We start from the raw sequence: 25,864 nt of genomic DNA, 5'->3' as shown, positions 1-25,864 counted from the left end.
TAGAGTTTAAGGTTGGGAAGGGTGATGCCTCCCATCATCTTTTTCCCAAGAATTGTTTTAGCTATCCGTGGGCGTTTATTGTTCCATATAAATTTCAGGATTGCTTGCTCCGCTTCTTTGAAGAATGCCATGGGTATCCCCATAGGGATCGCGTTAAATCTGTATAATGCTTTGGGGACTATTGCCATTTTGACAATGTTTATTCTCCCTATCCATGAGCAGGGGATATTTTTCCATTTCCTCATGTCCTCTTTTATTTCATGAAGTAGTGTTTTATAGTTTTCTTTGTAGAGGTCCTTTACTTCTTTAGTTAAGCTGATTCCAAGGTATTTGATTTTCTGGGGCACAATTGTGAATGGGATTGCTTTTTTCATGTCCCTTTCCTCTGTCTCATTGTTTGCATATAGGAAGGCCATGGATTTTTGGGTATTGATTTTATAGCCTGCGACTTTACTGTATAGGTCAATTGTTTCTAAGAGTTTCTTACTAGAGCTTTTAGGTTTCTCTAGGTATAGTATCATATCGTCTGCGAATAGTGAGAGCTTGATTTCTTCCTTTCCAATCTGAATCCCCTTAATATCTTTTTCTTGCCTGATGGCTATTGCTAATACTTCCAGTACTATATTAAAGAGAAGTGGTGAGAGTGGACATCCTTGTCTGCATCAAGAACTTTAAAGAGGGACAACAATGATAGCAGAAGTGTTGAGCTTGCCAAGTGGTCGTTAGTTATCCTTTTGCTGCAATTGATGGGAATTATTATTTTGCCTCTTTCAAATCTTTTTCCACCCATCAATCACCCCAAAATGTCTCTTGTGAATCTGAGATTGGCTCATTGTAGAGGAAGCCCAAACTACATTGTTAAAGTGCAATGAAGGTAACTTTATCTAATTTATTAATAATTGCTTAACTTTTTTTCTTCCAGTAGCTAGTTCCAGTAGAACAACTTAACTCTGCATGATGGAAGGATTTCAGGTCAAAGTCTGAACACTACTTTACTAATCAGTGTGTTTTCCAATCTAATTTTACCAATTATCCTCATTTACCAATACCATACCACCTCAGGCTATTGTTTATTTTGGGTGCTATTTCCACCCTAATAGAATAAAAGCTACTTGGATAGCAAGAATTTTGTATACCATATAATTAGATGCAAAAAAATGTTTTGTATCTGGCTACATAATATGTTTTATTAAACAGAGGGAACCACGAAATGATTGCCTAAGCTACTGAATTTCTGAATTTGTTGCTCCACTCACTCTAGAAGCATCTTGCGATTTAGGTTTTTATTTCTGTACTGTAATAATTCTCTTTTTCCTCTTTAAATTTATTTTGACCTTTTAATCTTTATTGTAACATACCATTGGTTATGGAAATTTATTAAAATTAGAAGCAAAATTTAGAGAACAGCTAAGATAAAACAAAGAAAAATGACATATTCAATGTTTGTTGCAGTCAGATGTGTAACATTGACACTTTGCATCTTTTAGCTACTTGAACTCCTTTCTTTATCTCAATTCACTTTGATCATAAGAGTTATTCTTAAACTTACTCCATTGATTCCAGAAAATTGCTGAGCCATGTGAAGCATTAGTGCCACTAGAATAGGTTGTTGGTAGTTGGAACTGGTGAAGAGCTGACGAATGGAGACTTTCTGTTCCCTTGCTGCTTCATCTCTTTCTTTCCTCATCTCAGTAATATCTTTAGTGATATCAACATCCCCTCTTAGTCTTTTCAAGCCTGTTACAAAGATGATCAAAATTAACAGGACACTATAGATAAGATGAAGAAACGGAAGTCAAGTAATGTTTTGTATAACTTTTTAAAAGCAATTTAATGCTTAGAGTAAGAACAGACCTAACTATATTATTATTAGTGTGGAGGAGGGGGTGGATTTGGACCACCCCAGCTGTGCTATGTGTTCACAAGTAAATTATGAAGGGGATCAGGGGATCAAATGTGGGCTAGGGATTAGAGCTGGGGTCAGTCACAAGCAACGCAAGTGCCTTACCATTTGTGTTATCTCTTTGGATTCCAGACCAAATTTTAAAAGATGTTTGGAAAGTACAGTTGCTTAGCATTCCTGTACGTTTCTCTAAACTGTGTTTATAAAATTTGTTTTCAGTTTTGCCAAAAAATATTTTGCTGTTTTATGCTGTATTTTTTAAATATGTAATTAGGGAGGGATTCTCAAGCAGTACTCAGAAGGTCTGGGACCACTCCACGCAATATTTAGCCAACTGGACTGAACAGGTTAGTGCTTGGTTCAAGTGCTGCATCAATGTGGTGCTGCTTCAAATCCCAAGTGGTGTTGGGATTCACTAGGACTCCCTCCACAGGGCTATACCTGGTGGCACTGGGGGTAGAGGCCATGCAACACCAATGATCAGATTTGGCAAAGACAAGTCATGCATACTTGACTTCTATCACCCTACCCTAGCCTCTCAGACTGTATGTTAAGCAACACAATTTGTGTTAAAACAAAAATAGCTGTTTTGTTAAGTCCATGAAAGAACTATAGTTCTGCATAAACTTAATAGATGAATGTTGGGAAATTCTTTTTTGTTAAATTAAATCCACTTATTTATTTATTTTTTTAGTGAAATGAGTCGACTTAATTTTTTTCCTTGGCCTTACAAATAGCTCACGACAAAGAAAGCTAGGATCTTTGTTATCACAGAAGCATAATGCTAGAAAGATCTCTTAAGAACTCTGATGGAGTTTCTGTATCTTGTATATGGATTTCTTTTGGGTTTTAAAAATGTTTATGAGTGTCAAATAGCATGCACCAACTATATTAAAGTGATCTTATGCATTTTTATTGGAGGTAATCACTGGTGTCACTTGTAAATTTCTCAAGTAACCATGCATGAATGGTTTTCCATTAGCTGTTAGTCAAAAATAATAGAAAAGTTGTAAAATCACCCATATACTTACTTTGCTTTGCTTTCTTTTCCTCGTCCAAATTGATATAAAGATATCTGGGGCTTTCTGGACAGAAAAAGAGCAGCAGAGACTGGAGTACAGCTGGCACAGCAGACAGACCGAGCAGGATGGGCCAGTAATCCTCATTTCCCAGGATAAAGTCAAGTCCAATGATCTGAACAGGTAGGAAAGAAGGACATCCATACGTCCATTATGTAACCCTTGAATCTGCCTTCTGAAACAATTTTTTTTGAAAAAAAAAAACACTTTGGCTATTAAATAGTAATTCCTGACAATTATGATTCAAACACAAATAGGATAGAGTAAATTACTATTAGTGTGTCTTACCTTGATTAAATTACGGGCCATTTATTTTTCAAAGAATTCACCTGAGTTTATTTTCATTAAGTACAATTGGATATTGAGAATGAGAGTCAACCAAACTTTGAGAAATGCTTTCGCTATCTAATGCAACACTAAAATCTATTCCATAGCTTTTCACTCTCATGAAAATATTTCTTTCTACATTACTCAGAACATATATAGAATGGGATGACGTGGCTACAATTACGCTAATGAGAACTAGTTTTGTGACCTTTATTGTAATTACAGTTGTTTCCCCTTTGGATAGCCATTGGCTTGGGGAGTCAATAACTCTCTTTTAGACCGGAGTATAGGATAGGGTGTGGGTGGTGAGAGGGATACTGGGATTATTGGTGGAGGTGAATGGGCACTGGTGGAGGGATGGGTAACGGATCACTGTATGAGTGAAATGCAAATACAAAACTTCATAAGTTTATAATTGTACATCACAGTGATTCTCTAATAAAATTTTTTTTTAAAAGACAGGAGTATAGAAGGGGAGAGTAAAACCAGACAGACAGAAAGTAATAATTTCCAAGTAATTGCTCAAAACAATGGAGACCTAGACAAATAAAAATTTTGAACTACCTATTTCTTAAAAGCCAAATAGAATAACTCCATTCCAGAATAACTTTAGACATGAAACCCAATTTGTCAGATCACGTTCACTGCCAACCATGCTCCATGGGGGTGAGGAATGGACATATAATAATTATAATTTCGTTTTGATTTAAAATGCCTTGGTCCCTATTATACTTATGCTAATACTCATAGAACTGTTTATGTTGGTTTACAGTAAGAGTGGACAGTGAGGAAGTTCAGCCAAGAAGTTGGGTGAAGGAGGAGAAATGGTCATCTTTACCTGACTAATAAGGATGCCGGTGACAATGGCGAGCTGGTGGAGAGTGCCGAGAGCACCCCTGAGTGTGGTTGGAGAAATTTCACCAATGTACATGGGAACCAAGCCCGAAATTAGCCCTGTGTGAAACATGAACAGAAACATTAAAGTACAGCCAGGATTATCTTAATAACAATAATTTGATTAAATTACAGCCAATATCCTGATGGAAAAATCTTTTCCTGAGTCTGTTAGAAGGAGGAGCCCTTTAACCCAGCCTTAGACATAGTTTAGCAAATAATATATGTTGATTAGACTTAATTTTATTTATTTATTTATTTATTTATTTTTGCTTTTTGGGTCACACCCAGCGATGCACAGGGGTTATTCCTGGCTCATGCACTCAGGAATTACTCCTGGCGGTGCTCAAGGGACCATATGGGATGCTGGGAATTGAACCCGGGTCGGCTGTGTGTAAGGCAAACGCCCTACCCGCTGTGCTATCTCTCCAGCCCCCTATGTTGATTAGACTTAAATGTTGTTTCAGTTGTGTATACAAATAGAAATAACTGGTTAATTATAAAAATGACAATTATTTGTAATATTGTCCTACGAAGTTAAAACTAAAATTAAAAATTAAAATATTAATACTGATTTATGTAATGTATCATAGGTTATAGTTGCTTTCTTCAGAAGAGAGATGGAAGAATTTTTAAATAATATTCTTACTCTAGGGTAAGGGATTTAAGGAAATACGAATATTTCTAGGCCAGTATCTTTACTTGCAAGAGGTGAGAAACAACTTAACCAAAAGTGTAGTGCCAGTAAGTATGAGCATGAGAACAATTAGACCTATTTGGTTTTCCACAATGTGGGGAGTGCCTCAGAATTACTGTTAGCTTTATGGAGGAGTGTTACCCCAAGTTACTCCTAGATATTACTAATTCCTCCAACCTGAGCAATACTGCTACTGCAGTATTCTCTTCAAATAACAAGCTTTCCGACTAATTGTTATTAAATACTTTTGGTGCTTAAAAGAATACAAAAAAAATTGAAAAGTACCAAGGAATTCTGTCTTCTATTACTTTCTTGAATGTAGATATAACTAGTAATGTTGTAATTGGAGTTTACAAGTATTTGCTAAATACATAAAAAAGTCAGAGAATATAAACTGCAAAGGTGAATGGTCAGGCACTACCAATAACAAAAGTAATACAATATTTGGACATTTCTGTGGGCTTTATTTTTGGTACACACCATTTGGTGCTCAGGGATCACTCTGGGCAGTACTTGGGGAACCGTACACAGTGCCAACAACTGAACCATTTTCGACTATGTGCAAGATAAGTGACTTAACTCCTGTGCTATAGTTCTCTACTTCTGGAATTTTATAAAGATTTATGAAATAAGTTTGTTAGAGGCGCCTTCTTAGAAAGATGCCTGTCTACCAAGTGGAAATAGATGCTCTTTGGGTAAAGATGCTTTCGGGAAGTGTTTATGTATCAAATGTATAAAATTTTTCTTATTGCCTCACACAGACATTTGCACTCCACATCAATTTACTTGGCTCTATTCCAGCATTTACTATCTTTTTGTAATATCTACTATGATACCACAAGGACAGAATAAGTTTACATATTTGAGGTTTTACAAAAACTTAAAAGTGAAATTGTATCTTCATAATATTTAGAAATGTTAATGCTCAGAATAGAACAAGACATAGTTATTAAAGATAGTTGGAGAGCACAAGTTTTTTGGCAATGCTTGAATAGGTTGTTTCAAAGTATGTCTTTAAAATTTATTTTTAATTTTGCCAAAAATATTTTGACTTTCACTCTTGTATTTTTAAACAAAAAATGAAAGAGAAGCAAAAAATAATTATTTGGATTTTTTATTATTGCACCATTATTTGCTTCTTAGAAAAGAGTTAACTGAAGCTCAGATCAGGCAATCTGAGGTCAGACAGAGATAATGCCAGAACTGATTCACTCTGAAGTCAAAATCTTTCCATTTTTGGGTTGATTTCCCTATAAGCTAGTCTGTATGAAGTACTGAGCACTAGCCAATTGCTCCACATGAGCCATGTAAACTAGTCTGACTTTACTTATTTGTAGTAATATTAGCACTGTAGCACTGTCATCCCGTTGTTCATTGATTTGCTCAAGTGGGCACCAGTAACATCTCCATTGTGAGACTTGTATTAATATTAATTAGACTAAATAATATTAATGATTAAATAAAGTATTTAAATTATTAATCTGTGCTCATTTAGGCTCTTGTTTCACCTGAGCACTAAAAGCACATGGCAATTTATATAGTCTTTTCATTTTTCAGGGAAAAGTGCATATTTTTTGACACCATTTTGTGCTCCCATCCTTCCTCTGCCACGCTCATGGATGCTTTGAAAGGTGATTTGGACAATGGTTAAAACCTAGGCCCAGGTTCATCAAAAATCTGGGCTTCTCTGCTATTGAAAAACTAAGGATTTGGCCATTTTAGAGAATGGGTGATCCTCTTTTTGCTCAGATCTCTTCTATTTGATTAAAAAAATTTTTTTTGGAGGGGGAGGGAGTGGGGGGTGGCAAGACCATAGCTAGTGGTGCATAGGACTTACTTCTGGTTCTATACTCAAAGAACTGGTGGTATTAGGGATTGAGCAGAGGTTGGCTGTGTGCAAAGCAAGAGCTTTAACTGTGGAATGTGGTGTGAGAGAGCTGGGTGTCAGGGTCTTTATAGGTGGGGGAGACAGAGACGGGAGGAGGCCCGGAATAGAGAGCATAAGTGCTGTGCTTGCCCAGTTAAGAGTTCTGAGTATCTCAGTCTCTTCATTGTGTACTTCATGACATGAGAATTAATAACATGGCGGCTTAATATTTATAGGTAGGTTCTGGGCTGAAGGCTTTATATATACTCCACCAGGTAGGTATTATCCTCTTAATTTAAAATAGAATTAAAAATTAAAATTAGATTATTTGAGATCATTGGACCAAAAGTTGCTACAAACAAGAGAACAGCTTTGTCACTTCAACTTAATGGTCCCAAATTTCCCAGACTCTCAAGTTCAACCTCCTGCCATTTCTTTTCTAATTTTTTCTTCTTATGCATGTTACTGTATTTTAAGAGAGAGCCAGTGAGCGAGTAAGTGAGTGAGAGAGTGAGAGAGTGTTGTGTGTATGTGTGTGTATGTGTGTGTGTGAGAGAGAGAGAGAAAGAGAGAGAGAGACTTACCACAGTATAGTCCTGATATGGCTCTTCCTGCAATGATAAAAATGTGAGATGGTCCCAGTTTTGAAAATCCCATCAAGAGCGCTCCAGCTAATGAGAGAATATTTGCTAGCAACATGGCTTTGATTCTAAAAATTAAAAAAGCAAGGATTATTAATTAAGAATCACAACTTGATAAAAATATTTGCTATTGTTGCTTGATGCAATTTTTATCTAATAGTAATTTTAATTTGGCTGTAAAAGACGGTTGTTATCTCTATAGATTAACCCACTTATTACAAGTAATATTTATAATGAACACAGAGGTATTCCTACACATGGTCTCCACATTTTGATGAAAACAACTCACTGATGATGATGACAAATTTATTTCAAGGAAACTTCTGCTAACACTTTAGTTAACTCAATTTTTAATGAATTTTATAAATTTATGTTTTAATAGTAATTTCTAGGTAATAGATAATAGTTAAATTCTAGTTGAAAGCTATGCCATCATATGTTTTATACATATGTATATATACATATATAAATGTATGAGTAATAAGGGCTGGAGAGATAGCACAGCAGATAGGGCATTTGCCTTGCACTCAGCAGACTTGGGTACGATTCCCAGCATCCCATATGGTCCCCTGAGCACCACCGGGGTAATTCCTGAGTGCAGAGCCAGGAGTGACCCCTGTGCATCACCAGGTGTGAGCCAAAAAGCAAAACAAAACCCATAATGTATGAGTAAATCTAACAGTATCAAACATATATGTACCTATATATTTATTTGTTTTTATTGAATTATTATGAGGTACAGTTACAAAGTTGTTCGTGATTGGGCTTCAGTCATACACTGTTACACTTGTCCCTTCACCAGTGTCCTATGTCCACTACCAATGTACTCAAAGGTTATCATGTATATCCTTTTACCTACTTTTAGTACTCAGTTCTTGTCCAGAGTGATCATTTCCAACTACTATTGTCATAGTGGTTCTTTCTCTATCCTAACTGCCCTGACAAACCCCTTCTTGAGGCAAGCTTCCAACGAAAAAGATCATACAGAATAGATAACTGGTTAAAGAAACTCTAGTACATCTACACAATGGAATACTATGCAGCTGTTAGGAAACATGAAGTCATAAAATTTGCTTATAAATGGATAGACATGGAGAGTATTATGCTAAGTGAAATGAGTCAGAAAGAGAGGGACAGACATAGAAGGACTGCACTCATTTGTGGAGTATAGAATAACACCACATGAGGCTGACACCCAAGGACAGTAGATACAAGAACCAGGAGGATTGCCCATAGCTGTAAGCCTGCTTCATGAGCGGAGGGGAGAAGGCAGATGGAATAGAGAAGGGATCACTAAGAAAATGATGACTGGAGGAATCAGTGGGGATGGGAGATGCCGAAAGTAGATAATTGACCCAACATGACCTCTCAGTGTCTGTGTTGCAAGTCATAATGCCCAAAAGCAGAGAGAGAGTATGGGGAATATTGTCTGCCATGGAGACAGGGGGAGGGTGGGAAAGGGGGGGTATACCGGGGATATTGGTGGTGGGGAATGTGCACTGGTGAAGGAATGGGTGTTTGATCATTGTGTGATTGTGACCCAAACATGAAAGCTTGCAACTATCTCACAATGATTCAATAAAATTAAAAATTAAATAAATAAATGAATAAGAAAAAGATCATACACCATGACCAAGTAAGGATTCATCTCCAGGATACAAGGATGGTTTTATATTTGTATGGTATACGTTTTTAGTTGAAATAGATAATGAAAGAAACTTAAAAAAATAAACTTCCTTTAATATCAATGATCTGGAACAACAGATATAGTACAGGGCTTGTCTTACATGCAATCAAATCTGGTTTGACTCCCTGGCACTGTATGATCACTTGAGCATGGAGCTGGGAGTAGCCCCTAAGCACTGTCAGGTGGGGCCCAGTGTGCCTGGCTCCTCAAATGTATGGAATATAAATTATTTGTAACTTAAAGCATACTTTTTTAAAAGCCTTATCATAGGGAAAAACTATAATTGTTTTATTTTAAATATTGTATGTTAACATATTTCTAGAGTCTAATGAATTAAAATTCACGAATCACTAAATCATCGATTTCTCAAGTGGGCTCAGTAACCTCTCCATTCGTCCTTTCCCTGAGATCTTAGAAGACTCTCTCGGTTCTGCCCTCTCAACGATGTCGCACTGGAACCTCTTTCAGGGTCAGGGGAACAAGATCCAGCTTGTTACTGGATTTTGCATATGAATACACCATGGGAAGCTTGCAAGGCTGTCCCATGTGGGCAGGAAACTCTCAGAAGCTTGCCAGTTTTTCCTAGAGGGAGAAGTAGGCTACAAGATATCTTCTGGAAGCTTGCTTTTAAGTCTCTGGGTGCTGACCATTGATGGGATTACACACACCTGGGTTCCTCTGCTGGTACCTTCATGCTTGAGGCCTGTCCGAACGTGTGGAGAAGGGCCTTGAGCATGGCTGTAGCTAGGTTCAGGTGGTCTTTGGCTGCTGGGAGCTCTGCTCTGGGTGGGGAGGGAAGCTGGAGCCTATCCCCTCTGAGGGGCCCCAGGGAAGACAGCCAGGCGTGTGGGCAAGACACTCTCTATACTGGTTAAATTAAAATTAACCAGTATAAAACATAGAACAGGGGCTGGAGTGATAGCACAGCAGGAAGGGAGTTTGCCTTGCACGCGGTTGACCCGGGTTCGATTCCCAGCATCCCATATGGTCCCCCCGAGCACCGCCAAGAGTGATTCCTGAGTGCATGAGCCAGGAGTAACCCCTGTGCATCGCCAGGTGTGATCCAAAAAGAAAAAAAAAAGCAAAAAAAAAAAAAACCCAAACATACAATCAATCTAACAGTAGCAAAAATATCATTTCCAAAAGTAATCATTTGGAAATTGTCAAATTTGCACACATCTCATACTTTTATTCCTATAAACAAGAAAAGTGAGGTATAAAAAGTTTAAAATTCAGTAGGTAACAATTGGGCCAATAGAGCAATTACAGTAGACAGATTTGCAAATGTTTATGCCACACACACAAATGTAAGCAAATTTTATGCCTTGTTTCAATATTATAAACTTTATTAGTTGGTTTTTTCTAAGCAGCATCTTTTAATTAATTAATTAATTTATTTATTCTGTTTTAAAGGAGACTTTGTTTTTCTATAATTAGTGCCCACCCCTTACATGCAAAGCAAGCACCTTTTCTTTCATGAACATTTTTAAGGAAGGACTGCAGGACTCCTTTTCTGCTTAGAGCTGGAAAAGATTCACTTTTAGTTTACCATAAATCACTGATATTGGTATCACTGATAGCACTTGACATTTGTCTGGTGCAAAACCATTGTTGATACCAAATTCAAACCGAGAAGATATGCATCCTGATTCTGGCAGTAGGATATTGATAACATGGTTTGTATTAAGTCATTATCTTTGTCAGAATCTTATCTACAAATAAAAGTCAATGTAGGCTTAAGTTTTTTCTTTAAAGGTGAGAAAGTATTTCCACTGGAAGCTGCTAAAAGACTTTATTCATATTTTAAATCTTAATGTAATTTTTATTCCCTTTATTTTTTATAAATGATAAAAATGTTTCAATTGTTATTTAAATTTTAAAAATCACAAATTAAAATGATTTTTTCAATTTTTAAATCATTAAAATCAGTTTATTAACTACATATCATGGTTAACAAACTGTTAAAGTTCAGCTGGAAAGTTAAAGTTCAGCTGGAAACCAGTACATTGATAAAAATGTGAGTATCTGACCATTTACTTCTGTGATAGAGGAAAATTCCTTCCAAATCAGAAGAATAAAATTTCAATTTTCTGTTACTTGTTAAGAATACTTTGTATGGTCATTATATAAAAGCAACAGTATAAGAACTCATTAGACTGTAAATAACCAAAAGATAAAATTATACATCAAAGTGAAAATTGTAAAAACTAAATAAATTATCATTCAGAATTAAGGCATTATATATAATATATGTATATGTAAAGTAGTATTACCAATTCCATTTCTGTATATAAAGATTTCGCATTTTCTAAAATTTCACTTTATATATATGCATGTATATATACACATATCTATACATATATATATATCACACATATATAGTGGTTTCTTGGTCATACCCAGTGTTGCTCAGGGCTTACTCCTGACTCTTATGCTCAGGGATTACTCCTTGCAGTGTTTGGGGGACCATATGCAAGTGCTAGGGATCAAATATAAGTAGGCTGTGTGTGAGACAAGTGCCTTACCTGCTGTACTATCTCTCTCTATATTATTTTTATCATCAGAAAAGGTTATTTATAAACGAGAACACAGACTCAAAAATAAAAAATAGAACTAAAGGGACAACCATTTCTTTTTCTAATTCCATTATTTTCCAGGGGGATTGAATTGAGAGTTTGTATGGCTGAATAGAGAAATGAAGGTACCATTCACATCTTCACAGGTTGAGGTTTGCTTTGGGGAGAAGCATGTGGCCACAACTGGATGTGCTCAGGACTCAGTCTTGGTTCTCTGCTGAGAGATCACTCCTGGTTATGCTCTGGGGACTATGTGCAGTGCCAGGCACTGAACTGGAGAAGGTTTCATGTATAACAAGCACCTTACCTGCTCTACTGTTTTTGTGATCCTCATCAGGAATAGAAACTAAGGTTTGAAATAGTAGCAGAAACAACGAGAAACTGTAAGCTGAGTATACTAGACAATTTGGAGTTGAGGATATTGATTTATTTTTAGGACTTAACTGATTCAAATGCCAAGTTCTAATTTAAGAATAAAAATACAGGGCCGGGAAGGTAGCTCAAAGGGCTGGATTGCAAGGCATGCTCAAGTTCTTGAGTTCTATCCTCAGCATTCCAAGCTCCTCCCGCATTGCGGGGGATAGCCTTGGTGATCCCAGCACTGCACTGACAGCTGTAGCACTGTAGCACTGTCATCCTGTTGTTCATCGATTTGCTCGAGTGGGCACCAGTAACATCTCCATTGTGAGACTTGTTGTTACTGTTTTTGGCATATCGAATACGCCACTGGTAGCTTGTCAACAGAACACTGAATTTCTCAGACCCTCCCTGCCAGATTAAGTATTACTGGGAGTGCTCCATGGGGACTCAGGGATGACCAGGAAGTCCACTTACACCTCCAAAAAAAGGTGAAAAGACATTTGTCTGACAAATGGAATGATTTTGTGAAGGAAACAATTGATCCCCATATTAGAAATTCTACTCTTGGAACTTCTATTACGTTACTGAGTTAACCATAGAGCAATTTTATAATAGGTTTCGTAACTTACAAAGGTACAAAACTGAACTGAGTATCTATAAATAAACATCAAACAACTTTTGTTTGTACATGCTTCTGCCATTAAGAAAATAATTCCATGACATTGAAGCTAAAGGTATCCTTAAGAATGAAACAGCACTGACCATGCAAGTGGAAGCAAACAGATACATCAAACTAAGAAGTTTCAAAAGAAACAGTGAACAAAATACAGAAAGAGCCCAACAGAATGGAAAAGAATATTTACTCAATGCCCATCTGATAAGGGGTTAATATCCAGGACATACAAGACACTAGTAGAATTGTATCAGAAAAAAACCTCCAACCCCATCAAAAAATGGGGAAAAGAAATGAACAGAAATTTCCTCAAAAAAGAAATACAAATGGCCAAAAGGTATATGAAATAAATGCTAGTTATCAGGGAGATGCAAATCAAAACAACAATGAGATATTATCTCACACCACAGAGACTTGCACACATTCAAAAGAACAAAGCAACCAGTGCTGGTGTGGATGTGGGGAAAAAGGGATGCTCTTTCACTGTTGGTGGGAATGCTGTCTGGTCTAGCCTTTCTGGAAAACAATATGAACAGTCCTTCAAAAATTAGAAATTGAGCTTCCATATGACCCCGCAATACCACTTCTGGGAATATATCCTGAGGATGCGAAAAAGCACAGTAGAAATGACATCTGTACCTATATATTCATTTCAGCACTGTTCACAGTAGTCAAAATCTGGAAACAACCCAAGTGCCCTAAAACAGATGACTGGTTAAAGAAACTTTGGTACATCTACACAATCGAATACTATCCAACTACTAGGAGAGATGAAGTCATGAAATTTACTTCTAAATGGATAGACATGGAGAGTATCATGCTAAGTGAAATGAGTCAGAAAGAGGGACAGACATAGAAGGACTGCACTCATTTGTGGAGTATAGAATAACATCACATGATGCTGACACCCAAGGATAGTAGATACAAGGGCCAGAAGAATTGCCCCATAGCTGGAAGCCTGCTTCATTAGTGGAGGGAAGAAGACAGATGGAATAGAGAAGGGATCACTAGGAAAATGATGGCTAGAGGAATCAGTCGGGATGGGAGATGTGTGCCGAAAGTAGATAATGGACCAAACATGACCTCTCAGTGTCTGTGTTGCAAGTCATAATGCCCCAAAGTAGAGAGAGAGTATGAGGAATATTGTCTGCCACGGAGACAGGGGGAGGGTGGGAAAGGGGGGTATACTGGGGATATTGGTGGTGGGGAATGTGCACTGGTGGAGGGATGGGTGTTTGATCATTGTGAGATTATAACCCAAACAGGAAAGCTTGTAACTATCTCACGGTGATTCAATAAAATTAAAAAAAGAAAAAGAAAAAGAAAAAGAAAAAAATTCCGAAAGCTTTCTCCATTATTTGACCTAACAATACCCTAGGGGCTGGAGCAATAGCATAACGGTAGGGTGATCGCCTTTCACATGGCCGACCAGGGTTTGATTCCTCCGCCCCTCTTGGAGAGCCAGGCAAGCTACCAAGAGTATCTCGCCCGCACGGCAGAGACTGGCAAGCTACCTCTGGCGTATTGGATATGTCAACAACAGTAACAAATAAGTCTCACAATGAGAGACGTTACTGGTGCCCGCTCAAACAAATGGATGAGCAATGGGATGACAGTACAGTGACGGTGAAAAAAGCACTCTAAAACTCTTCTTCAAAAGGAGCATTTTTTTTTTCTAAACAAGTTCTGGTGAACTCCAATAAAAAAAATTCTGTTTATATGCTCATTTCTGAGACTTACATACCTTCCAAGTCGGTCCCCAAGCCATCCACCAAAAAATGATGCAATCATTCCTCCAATTGCAAAGATGGATACCGACAGGGACCAGAACATGATGACAATGCCAGTAGAGGCAGATGTCTCTTCCTCACTCCCAGCAGCTGGCGTTGAAATTGGAGGGCTTGAGTCTGTAGGCAGCAATTCCTCTGTACTGTTGAAAGCATAGTTGTTGAGAGTTTTTCGGTCATCCAGTGGCATACCCAAAACATATCTGTAATGGGATATTATTATCTGAGGAAAGAAAATAAAATAAGTAGTTCCAATATTTCAAATAATCTATATATTTTAAACTTTCTTTAGAATGCTTTTAGGTGAAACCATTTAAATGTGTTACACACACAAATACTTTTATTTACAGTTGACCATTGTCTATAAAACAGGCCCCAAATTCCAGTGCCAAGAAGGAAAGGGACAGGAACAATAAGGGAAGGAGGCCAGCAGAAGCCTCTGATTAAAAGACTGAACAAAATCCTCTGCCATTGAGGGTGTCACATTATGGCCCTGGAGAGCATTCACCCCATCTAACAGGTCAAGACGTGAAACTAATGTCTGTCATGTGACCTTTAAATTTTCAGGAGAGATCAGAAACATTTTAATATATATTTAAAATATGAGTCTTCAAATTGAAAACTTAAATGCTGGCAACTATTTAAATAGAATAGTATCCTGCAAGTAAAAGGTATATTTTCAAACTATTGTTTCCAAGAATTTAAATAAACTTAAGCAAATATTTTAATAGAAATATAAAAGTGGATTTATGAAAAAAGATAGGAAAAAATAAGATGAGACCAAAATGAAGTTCCTATACAACATTTGAACACTTGAATGCTGTATCTCTGCTAGAAGTAAAGCTTAAATTTAGTAATGAACTTCTAGCATTCAGAGAAAAGGGAGAAAAAATGTCTTTTGATGAACTACAAAAGGAAAAGAGAACAGCTCATAAACTCTGAGAAAATGTTTTACCAGAAAGAAGTTTCTAGGGTTGGGAGAGATAGTATAAAGGTAAGGCACTATCCCTGCAAGCAGCCCACCAGGATTTGATTCTTCGCACTACATATGGTGTTCCCTCAGAGCCCAGCCAGGAGCAATCCCTGACTCCAGAACCAGGAACAAGTCCTGGGCATAGCTGTGTGTGGCCCCAAAACAACAATAAAATGTTTCTCTTAAAGGTCCTTGCAGAGCTCAGTGGGCAATAGAAATTTCACAGAATCATATTCAGGTATAAAGGTTTTATGCACCATAATTAGTTAAAGGCATTTTCTTCTGACTCTCCTTTTTCCAGGCCATTCTTTGCAGTAAGAATTCAGTCACTGTTGAGCAATGCTGAGTGGAAGGACTTGGACAAGGACTTGGAAGGCAGATATCTAGGTTGCCCAACAAGGACAAAGTCTAGGTGGCAGTCAGTACAATGCGAAAGAAAGGGAATTAACTCATGACTTAAAAAAAAAGGCTACTCTATATAGACAACACATTAGAAAAAAGTCTGGAATGAATTGTTCTCAGCAGTTTTTCCTACAGTATAGAATGACTGTGGGTAGTTTTTTTAAAAACATAAAACTTTTTGCAGCAATCCATGTGCAGTATAGTTTCAGTTTCATCCAAATATGTTTATAATATAAATATAATACAAATCATACAAATATATTTATAATCCCGTTGCTCATCGATTTGCTTGAGCGGGCACCAGTAACGTCTCCATTGTGAGACTTGTTGTTACTGTTTTTGGCATTTCGAATACACCACGAGTAGCTTGCCAGGCTCTGCCGTGCAGGCGGGATACTCTCGGTAGCTTGCTGGGCTCTCGGAGAGGGACGGAGGAATTAAATCCAGGTCAGCCACATGCAAGGCAAATACCCTACCAGTTGTGATATCACTCCAGGCCACCCTTAACTCATTCTGAAAAAAAAGGAAGGAGATGAAATGTTTATTCTTATGCAGAGATATGTTTTAACAGCTCTTTAAACACAGAGGGAAGAGGTACCATGCTAGAAGTCAGAGGGAGATTTATGCTTTCAGGTTCTAGAACTTGTTATAGAATGAAGGGAAATTTTAGATTAATTTTCTAAGACTAAAGAGAATGCTTCTAATTAAAACGTGAACCGATCTTTCAGAAAGAAAAGAGGCTTTATCAATGCCAAGTTGGGTAGTATGGAACAGGATTCAAGAAGTCTACTACATTAGCCCATGTCATCACCATGGGAAAAAATAGGACCCTCACCCTCCTCACCCCCAATCCTAGCATTCATTCCCTAAATCTCTTCAACCTTCACAAGGCTTGCCACCCTCATGATGATACCTGCTATGTTAATCAGTGCATGTATTTGGGCTTAAAGAGCAATCCTTTTTAGTGTTGGGCTGTGGCCAGTACACACTCATACCTGACAGTGTCTTATATTTCCTTAGATTCCAGAATTGGAAGAGAAGTTGATAAAATGGGATGGGTCCCTAAAAGACACATAAAGGCTTGTACTCTTCCTTTTGTCACCCCTCCCCCACTTTATCCCCAGTCATTACATCTAAACATGAAAGAGAAACAAGAAACTAATTCAAATCTAAATGCCCTGCCAATTTGAATTACAGTAGTGGAATTAAATCCTGGGTTCTACCACTTACTGAGTAGGAATAATGAGTTCCCTCTCCTCTCTGTTTACTGGATATTAAGTGGAGACTAAAATAAATAAGAAAATAATAAAAATGATTTGCTATTTAAATAAACACCAAATAGTCACTATGAAGAGAATATAAACTTGATTGTCCTTCTCGATCATAATTTAAAAGTTTTGTGTTACTTTACTTTGGATCACCTATGCAAGGACCCTAAGTCCATGGTGGTTTAATTCAGAATAATATCCATACATGATTTTTCTGAATGAATTATTTGTTTGTTTTCATTTTTTTGTCATTCCTTTTGCTTTTTTCTCTATCCACCTCCATTTTTTAAAAAGACCAAATTTAATCAGGCCTAAAAAGGAGTATAAAAATATTGTAATTGTGGAGGGCAAATGCTAAAATGTCTGATTCATAGTGAGTTGGTGCTCAACCAATATACACAGAAAGAAATAGATCCATATGTTTTCTCTTAAGTCATCTCTAATCACATGGTTCCCCAGAATGAGTTGTTTTTTTTTTTCCTGAGCTCAGCAAATGGCAGAGTCTGAGATTAAGACTTATTTATTGCCCTTTAGTTTCAAGTGAGAGTTGTCAATGGACTCAAGGCCAAGGTAATCAGCTTTGGAGCCACACATTCGGTACCTGATAGAAGCATGGGGTTACTCCATATACAAGGAATGTGCGTTTATCTATCTGATACAGAGAGAAATTGCCAAGAAGAGATTTATATATGTGTTATATACATGTATCACTTGCCTGTTGAGGTGCATTGATAACACCAATGTCATATCCAAACTGGAAGGAACTCAGCATGATGGTAAACACAGTGAAAACCAAGGTCCCAGTGACCTGTGGGGAATAGAACACAGTTGAGAGAAACAGTAGGCAACTTCAGTTACCCACCACCCCCTCGAACTTCAGCTGGGAGGTGAAGGCTCATGGGAAGGCTCCATGAGCTGGTTTTATTTTATTTTATTTTTTTTAATTCTTTTATTAATTCACCATGAACTGGTTTTAACCTTGACACAATGATTCACAGAATGCCTCTCTGTGTATATATATATGTATATATATGTATATGTATACACACATGTATACATATACACATACACACATACATGTATGTATACATATACATATGTACACACATATTTAATGTGTGTATATATACATATATATGAGATTCAAAATTAGAAGTGAGAACTGGAATTGCTGCTGACTAAAAGAAACTACCAAGATAAAAACTTTGTATTTGTCATTTGTATCACAGGGGGAAATCAACTACAAAAATAAAACATCAATGACAGAGATGAGGAGTTTTCTCAGATATTGCTATAGTATAATAACACTTCAAAAATCTTCTAAGATACAGCATTTACCATGATCCATACTAATATCCAAGTAAGTATACCTATTCAGAATTTGTATTGAATTGAAAGCAGTTGTGAGTTAGGGAATATTATCTTATACCCAATTCAGTGCAACTATAAAAAAACAGTTTAAAAAGGGGCAGAGAAATAATTCTCCTCAACTCATAATTGCATGCCCAGCCACCTTAGAAAAATCATATGCATGCAAATCACATACAAAAATATTTGATGCAGCATTGTGTATGTGTAATATAAAAATGCATAGAATGAATCTTAATGCCTTTGAATAAGAAATGCCAAACAGAAATGCATAACAATACATACAACATATTATGAGCAGTTGAAAGGAATATATTATTATGCACTGACTTAATTTGAAGTAAAAATGGAAGCTTCAAAGTCTCATATTTTTAAAAGCTTGAGTATTCTTTGATTTAGGCATGCTATATGTATGTATTTCATAAAATATTTTCTTGAAGAACAAATAACAATTGGATTCTATATGACACAAAAAATAAGTTGGAAAGAGAGGCAAGAGTTTTTTCTTTCATTTAAATAATTAGAGACTTCAAAAAAAAATTCCATGAATAGTTACATGATTTTTAAATTTAAGTAAATAACATGGGATACTGTAGAACTTTGCTGAATGGAAGAATGAATTGTGGGCCAAAGAGATAGTATATGGTTTAAGTTGCTTGCCTTGCAAGCAGCTGATCTGGTTCAATCCAAAGAACTGCATATATCTGTTGAACACAGCCAGGAGTGAACTCTGAGCACAGTAAGACCTTAACTGGGTGTGATCCCAAAGCAGAAAGGAAAGAAGAAAAGAAGGAAGGAAAGAAGGGAGAGAGAGAGAAGTAATGAATCATATCAATATGAATTCCAGCTCTCACTCTGATACTTATCATCATGTCTGACCCATGCAATTTCTCTTGTATAATCTTCAATTTTTCACTAATGAGTAAATACCCTTACTCAGTGTGAAGAATAGCTAATCAATCAGAAAAATACACTCCTCAGTCATGCTAGAGATCAGATTTTTATTGTCTCATCAACAACAAAATTTGTTTTATGAGACTTCTGAGGGACTAAAAGTCCTTAAATTATTGAACCTCATGGTTCTAAAAGTGTCCTTGGAGAATTTGTTCTACACGTAGCTTTGTGAAATGCCTACTACAGGATTGGCCTCTCTGGGGTAGGAACTATGAATCTAAAATTTATTAAGCTCCCTCTGTTTCACTAATTCAGGATTCGCTGCAAGTTGCATCTATGTAGACTTTCCCACCAGTAACTTACTTCCCTGGAAAGAAAGGATTTCAAACTGATCCAAAAGTTAGAAATGTTATTCTATAAATGACACATACATTTTAGTTTCTGTGTAATATATAATTTCCAGCATATAATTATATAAACCATTTATTTATATATGTATTTTATATGTAAAATGCACTTGTGCATGTGTACCTGTGTGTATGCACACCTTATCTGGGATTATCAGAGATTCTGAATTATTATCTAAATTGTTTTTTTTTGTTTGTTTTTTTAATTTTTTATTGTGGAAAGTTGCAAAGTTACAAAGTTTTCAGGTTTAAATCTCAGTTATACAATGCTCGAATACCCATCCCTTCACCAGTGCTCATATTCCACCACCAAGAATCCCAGTATAGCTCCACCCCGCCCCCTCACACCCCAACTTATTATCTAAATTGTAACTGCACATAAATCACTCAGTGACTCAGTGGTTTCTCCTCAAATTTCATTTCTCTTCAGCTATTTCCAAGGTCTGGAATTTCATTCTAGTTGCAAATAGTAACTCAGCAATAGTGAGGGGAAAGTGAGCACCTTGAAATGGTTTTAACATACTTCCCTAATTTTCACCACATAATCAGAACAATTTGATGTCCGGTAAAATGTAAACACAGTTTAAGATCAATACAGAATATTTATGTTGTTTTTATGTCTGCTCATTGCTACATGTGTCTTATCTCATTCCTTGTATTAATGTTCTCTAGTACCTAGAACAAATAATCAACAGTGGCTTATATAATGCAAATTTCTTTTTGTTCTTGTAGGTCAGAACTCTGGTAAGAATCATCCTGAAATTAATGTGTTTTGCATGTTGTTTTCCGTTTTGTTGGTTCCGTTCTTTAAACTTTATAACCAAAGATGGTAAGTCAAATTCTTATGTTGCATTTCTTTGACCTTGACAACAGCCAAGGAAGTTCTTCCCTTGTATGATTTTGTGGGATAACATGTAACTTATTTGGATAATCCAGGAAAATCTTCCCATCTCCAAGTCCATAACCTCGTTTTGCCAGTAAAAGTGACATTAATCATAGTAGGGGATGAGGTTGTGGAATCTTAGAAGGACCATTATCTGGTCCTCTGACACACCTCATGTACCATTTTTAGTATCCCTATTTTCTCGATTTATATTTTATGTGATAAGGATTAAAAATAGGACCCCAAAATATGAAGCAGGCACTTTACCACTGAACCACATTGACAGTATATATTTTTTTAAGATAACTACTTTGTTGAGCTCTTATCCTATGCTTTTGAGCACTTTGTTATTTGGCATTCTACCTCATTGCTAATAAACAGATATTCCAAAGACAAGCACATCTAAAAATCTAAGATCATAATCTTTCTAAACTGAAAAAAGCTGAAAATTTGATGATGAAGCCAAACCACCATACACCTGCCAATTCCAATGACACATCCAACCACAGAAGTTTTCTTCCTTACCTACACATACAAAACTTCTGAGAGGTCTCTGAATAGAAATCCAAATAAGACAAAGTTTGCACAACTGCTATTGTATATATGAGCTGAAGAACAACTAAATTCAGGGCTACAATATACTCACTCAGTTTCATTCCTGCAACTTCTTTTTAACTTTTTTTTTGGGGGGGGTCACACCGGGCGATGCACAGGGGTCACTCCTGGCTCTGCACTCAGGAATTACCCCTGGTGGTGCTCTGGGGACCATCTGGGATGCTGGGAATCGAACGCAGGTTGGCCAAGTGCAAGACAAACGCCCTACCTGCTGTGCTATCTCTTTTTTTTCTTATGGTAGAATATCCATAAGAAATTCGGTGTCTGTCCTTCTCACTTATCCCTGAATTCCTCTCTTTCCTGGTTTTCTCCTCCATCTCCCACCAGACATGAAAACAATTTCATTCTTATTTTAAAAATTCAACCAGTACCCATAGCAATGGAGAACATGGGTGCTTAAAAATAAAAGCTGAGCAAAAGTGGTGACTGCAGCAGATTTGGTTCTGTGTGATCCTTATCAGCCCTTTTCTGCCACTCCAAATGTATAATTTAAGTAACTGCAAGTCATACATTACACTATAGTACTGTCGTCCCATTGTTCATCGATTTGTTCGAGTGGGCACCAGTCACGTCTCCATTGTGAGACTTGTTGTTACTGTTTTTGGCATATCAAATACACCACAGGGAGCTTGCCAGGCTCTGCCATGCAGGCGGGATATTCTTGGTAGCTTGCTGGGCTCTCCGAGAGGGATGGAAGAATCGAACCCTGGTCAGCCACGTGCAAGGCAAACGCCCTACCTGCTATGCTATCATTCCAGCCCCAACTTGAAGAATATAGGAGACTTTTAATTTATATTGTCTAAAATATTTTTAAACCATTAATTAACAGCACTATAAAATATCAAGGATATAGCTTTACCTCTCCCTATATATAGGGGTCACAATCCCACCTACTGTCAAAGTTCCAATGCCATCCCACCACCAAAAATATACCTCTACTGGGGAGGCAGAGACAGTACACCAGATAAGGCCTTACACTTGGGTTCAATACCCAGTACCACCTCAAGTCCACCTCAATACCCAGTACACCCAGCTGCCCTGAGTTCAATACCCAGTACCACCTCAAGCCCACCAGGAGTTATTCATGATCACAGAGCTGAAGGTCCTGAGTACTGCTGGATGTGGGACAGAAAGCAAAAATCAAAACAAACAAAAGAAAACACGTTTATGGAATTCTCTTTTTCCTATCTCTTTCCCTCTGATAACCAGCATGATTTTTATTGAGTTTCATTTTTTTAAGATTTCAGTTTATTTGCTTTGGTTATTCATGTATGGTAGTCCATGTATGGGTGAAACAGTCTTGCAACTGTCTTTCACTTCCTCATTCCACTTTGCGTAATCACTTCAAATTCCATCCATTTTCTCCGAAAAGGCATGTTTGCAACATGTTTTTAAATGACAGAGTGTATTTCCTTGAGTATATATAGAACTTCATAATAGGTGAAGAAGAACACAACCTCCCCAGCTATTGATGGATAAAGAAGATGGCTGGAGCAGATGTGGTTCCTACTTGGAAGCAATCTGTTTGAAAACTTGACACTTGCCAGCTTTTCACACATCCCCAATGATCTTCATATAAGTACACTAGATGATTGTCATTTTAGAAGAGAAGAAGACAAGATTCAGAGTTGAAGTGGCTTCCCAACACACACAGTTGATAATTACAGATATACTACGGGAACTCCAAGCTGTTGTTCTTAATCCCCACAGCTAAATAAACAAAAGTCATATTTCCATCAGCTTAGCATTCACTAGATAGGGAGGAGAAACTTATATCCTTCCCTCAATCACCCTCCACATACCAACCCAAAGGTGATCTCGCACTCAACTTTGAAAAAGCCCAGAGGCCTGTCCAGTTATAGACTTTTCAAGCTGTAAAGGACCTTAGAGAATCTAGTGTAGCCTCTTAAATATTTTCATTGGTGAAGCAGATTTCCAATCGCTTCTACAGTCTATTTATGAGCATGTACAGAGTGGTCTTCTGACAGTCCTATAAAGAAACATTATGCTTTACATCAGTGTTTGTTCTTTTCCAACCATTATAGATTTCTTATAAAAGTTCTCAAAAAAGTCCTACAGCATGCTATCTTAATGCCCCTCAGAATTTAATGATAGCTCTAACTGACCTTGGGCACTGGCTATGTGTCAGGTACTATGGCAAACACATTACCTTCCCTTTTCCAATGTATTTTAAATTTTAGTGTTTTGTTTTGTTTTTTTTATTTTTTGGGGGGGAGTCACACCTGGCAATGCACAGGGGTCACTGCTGGTTCTGTACTCAGGAATTATGCCTGGCGGTCGATGCTCAGGGGACCATATGGGATACAGGGAATTGAACACGGTTTGGCTGCATGCAAGCCAAATGCCCTACCCACTGTGCTATCGCTCCAGCCCCTAGTGTTTTGTTTTGGGACCATAATATTTCAAGGACACTTCTGGCACTATACTCAGGAGTAGCTATATGCATTGCTTCAGGGACTACCTGTGCTGGGGATTTTACGGGGGTCTGCTGCATGCAGGGCAAATGACGTACTGTCTGTACTCTGTGGTATCTCTCCAACCTTTAAATTTTTTTGTTTGTTTTGGGGTTACACCCGGTGATGCACAGGGTTACTCCTGGCTCTGCACTCGGAATTACTCCTGCTCGGGGGACCCTATAAGATGCTGGGAATCGAACCTGGGTCGACCCCATGCAAGGCAAACACCCTACCCGCTCCAGCCCCAACCTTTAAATTTAACTTCATAGTTTTCCAAGACAACATGCCATCTGTATAACCATTAAATCAATGTTTGTTTTTAAATTTTCTGTTTTCAATCACTTTAGTTTTATCCTAGGTTCTAAGAGCTGGCTGTAGCACATTTGGTTCCTATTTGAAGGCAACCTATTTGAAAAGTTGCTACCTGTCAACTTTTCACATATACCCAATAATATTCACAATAGTACATGAAATCATCAGCACTATACATAAAATCATGGCCCTTTTTATTCTTCAAATATATATTATGCAAATACTTGACATTAAAATGTTATCCAAATCTTTAATATTATCTCATTTAATTACTTCCAGACCATAAAGAATGGTTCCAATCCCTGTTTATTCCACATCATATCCTTACACTATATTCCAAATGCCTTTTATTTTTGGTTATGGTAAAAACTCAGTTAAGTAAAAACTATGTTCTTAGAGCCAGTAAGTATTATCATTACAGCCCCAGATCTAATCTTAGCTATTCACAAAGCCCATGTTCCCAACCTTGTCACTTGCTGACTTGAAAGAATGCTACAGATTAGAGTTTATAGGTCTCTAACTGGGGCACAGAATTACCAATTGAACTCTAACTGGACACAGAGTTACCAGTGTGTTGTATTGTGTGTATAGGTGGATCATCACAGTTAGGGGGAATTTTGAAGAGACAATAGCACCTTCTCTTTTATTTTCAAGATTTTTTTAAATTTGAAATGTATCATATCTACAGGGAAACTGCAAGAGTAGTAGACTAACATTTTCCCAATGCTCAATATTCACTGAGAATTACAGCAATATGTAACTGTGTGTCTGTGTGTTTCATATGTGTGTTGCTTTGGCCGAAGCATCTGAAAATAAACTGCAGACATTTATGTTGCTTTGATCTGAGTTGAAAACCTTAACTCACAAGAACATTTTGCAGTTTCTTTTATAGAAATTTGATAGATACACTAATAATTAGTAACCAGTCAATTTTCAAAAGTTATCATCCATTCCCATTATACTTTGGAGCTATTTCTCCATTCCTTCCTCATAAAATCACTTGTATTTGGTTTTAGTTTTTCTTACTTTCCTTTAATTTGCCCACTTCTTATTTCTCATACATTGACATTTTTGAGATTTCAAAAAGTTTTCATTAGGCAACTTCAGTTAGTCTGCCTTTAAAATATAGCCCCTTAGAAGAATATTCTTTAAACTAAACTAATCCTACGCTGGATTATGTGGAATTACTTGAGAAACACACAGATTAGCCAGAAATTCAGAACAACTCTCCTTAAAACCTCAATAACTAAATAAGAAATAAAATTTTTTAACAATTAACTATAACTTGGCCAAACAAAAAGAAGCATTAAGTTCTGGGGCAGATTCACCCAACACCCCAGACCCTCATATGCCCGCTAACTTGATGGTATCCACCTTATAAATTGCCTCAAAGTCAGATTCAAAATGAACGCAAGGCAACTTTACCTTATCTTTTGCCATTTTTATGAGTGGGAATCTCCTCTTCTTATTCCAAGTCCTGTAGAGTACGAACCACTTGCAGGCTGGCCAGCCCTGTGCCTGTCTTCCTCCAGGGTTTCTCTAGTTATACATTATGAGAGGAGGGGCAAAGCCTAAAAGTCCAAGTCGTCTAATCTTAGAGAATGACTATTGATGGAAATCCAATCAATAAATGCTTTCCCTCAATGACTGGTGGTTTTAATGCCTTTGTTTCACCAGGAAAGAAAATGGGAGCAGTTTCTTTTGTGTTAAATTACAAAATCTCGTTAAGACATGTGCTAACGGTGGCTTAACTGAGCATAGTGTGAAAAGAGAA

General features: G+C 37.1%; 1 protein-coding gene across 1 annotated transcript in view; it reads right to left on the bottom strand.

Moving 5' to 3' along the window:
* Window positions 1-25,583, bottom strand: part of SLC2A2 (solute carrier family 2 member 2) — a 39,102-nt gene extending 13,519 nt beyond the window's left edge. Inside the window, exons 1-7 of the mRNA XM_055128157.1 lie at window positions 25,516-25,583; window positions 17,850-17,942; window positions 14,449-14,714; window positions 7,352-7,476; window positions 4,148-4,263; window positions 2,935-3,097; window positions 1,550-1,737 (exon numbers count right to left, since the gene is read on the bottom strand). Of these exons, the coding sequence (XP_054984132.1) occupies window positions 1,550-1,737; window positions 2,935-3,097; window positions 4,148-4,263; window positions 7,352-7,476; window positions 14,449-14,714; window positions 17,850-17,942; window positions 25,516-25,530 (966 nt within the window). The 5' untranslated portion in view covers window positions 25,531-25,583. The remainder of the gene's footprint in view (window positions 1-1,549; window positions 1,738-2,934; window positions 3,098-4,147; window positions 4,264-7,351; window positions 7,477-14,448; window positions 14,715-17,849; window positions 17,943-25,515) is intronic.
* Between the last annotated feature and the right edge of the window lie 281 nt (window positions 25,584-25,864).

The sequence above is a fragment of the Sorex araneus genome, chromosome 2 (genome assembly GCF_027595985.1).
Source record: "Sorex araneus isolate mSorAra2 chromosome 2, mSorAra2.pri, whole genome shotgun sequence".
In the NCBI taxonomy this organism is placed as follows: domain Eukaryota; kingdom Metazoa; phylum Chordata; class Mammalia; order Eulipotyphla; family Soricidae; genus Sorex; species Sorex araneus.
This window is presented reverse-complemented; position numbering and strand designations above follow the sequence as displayed.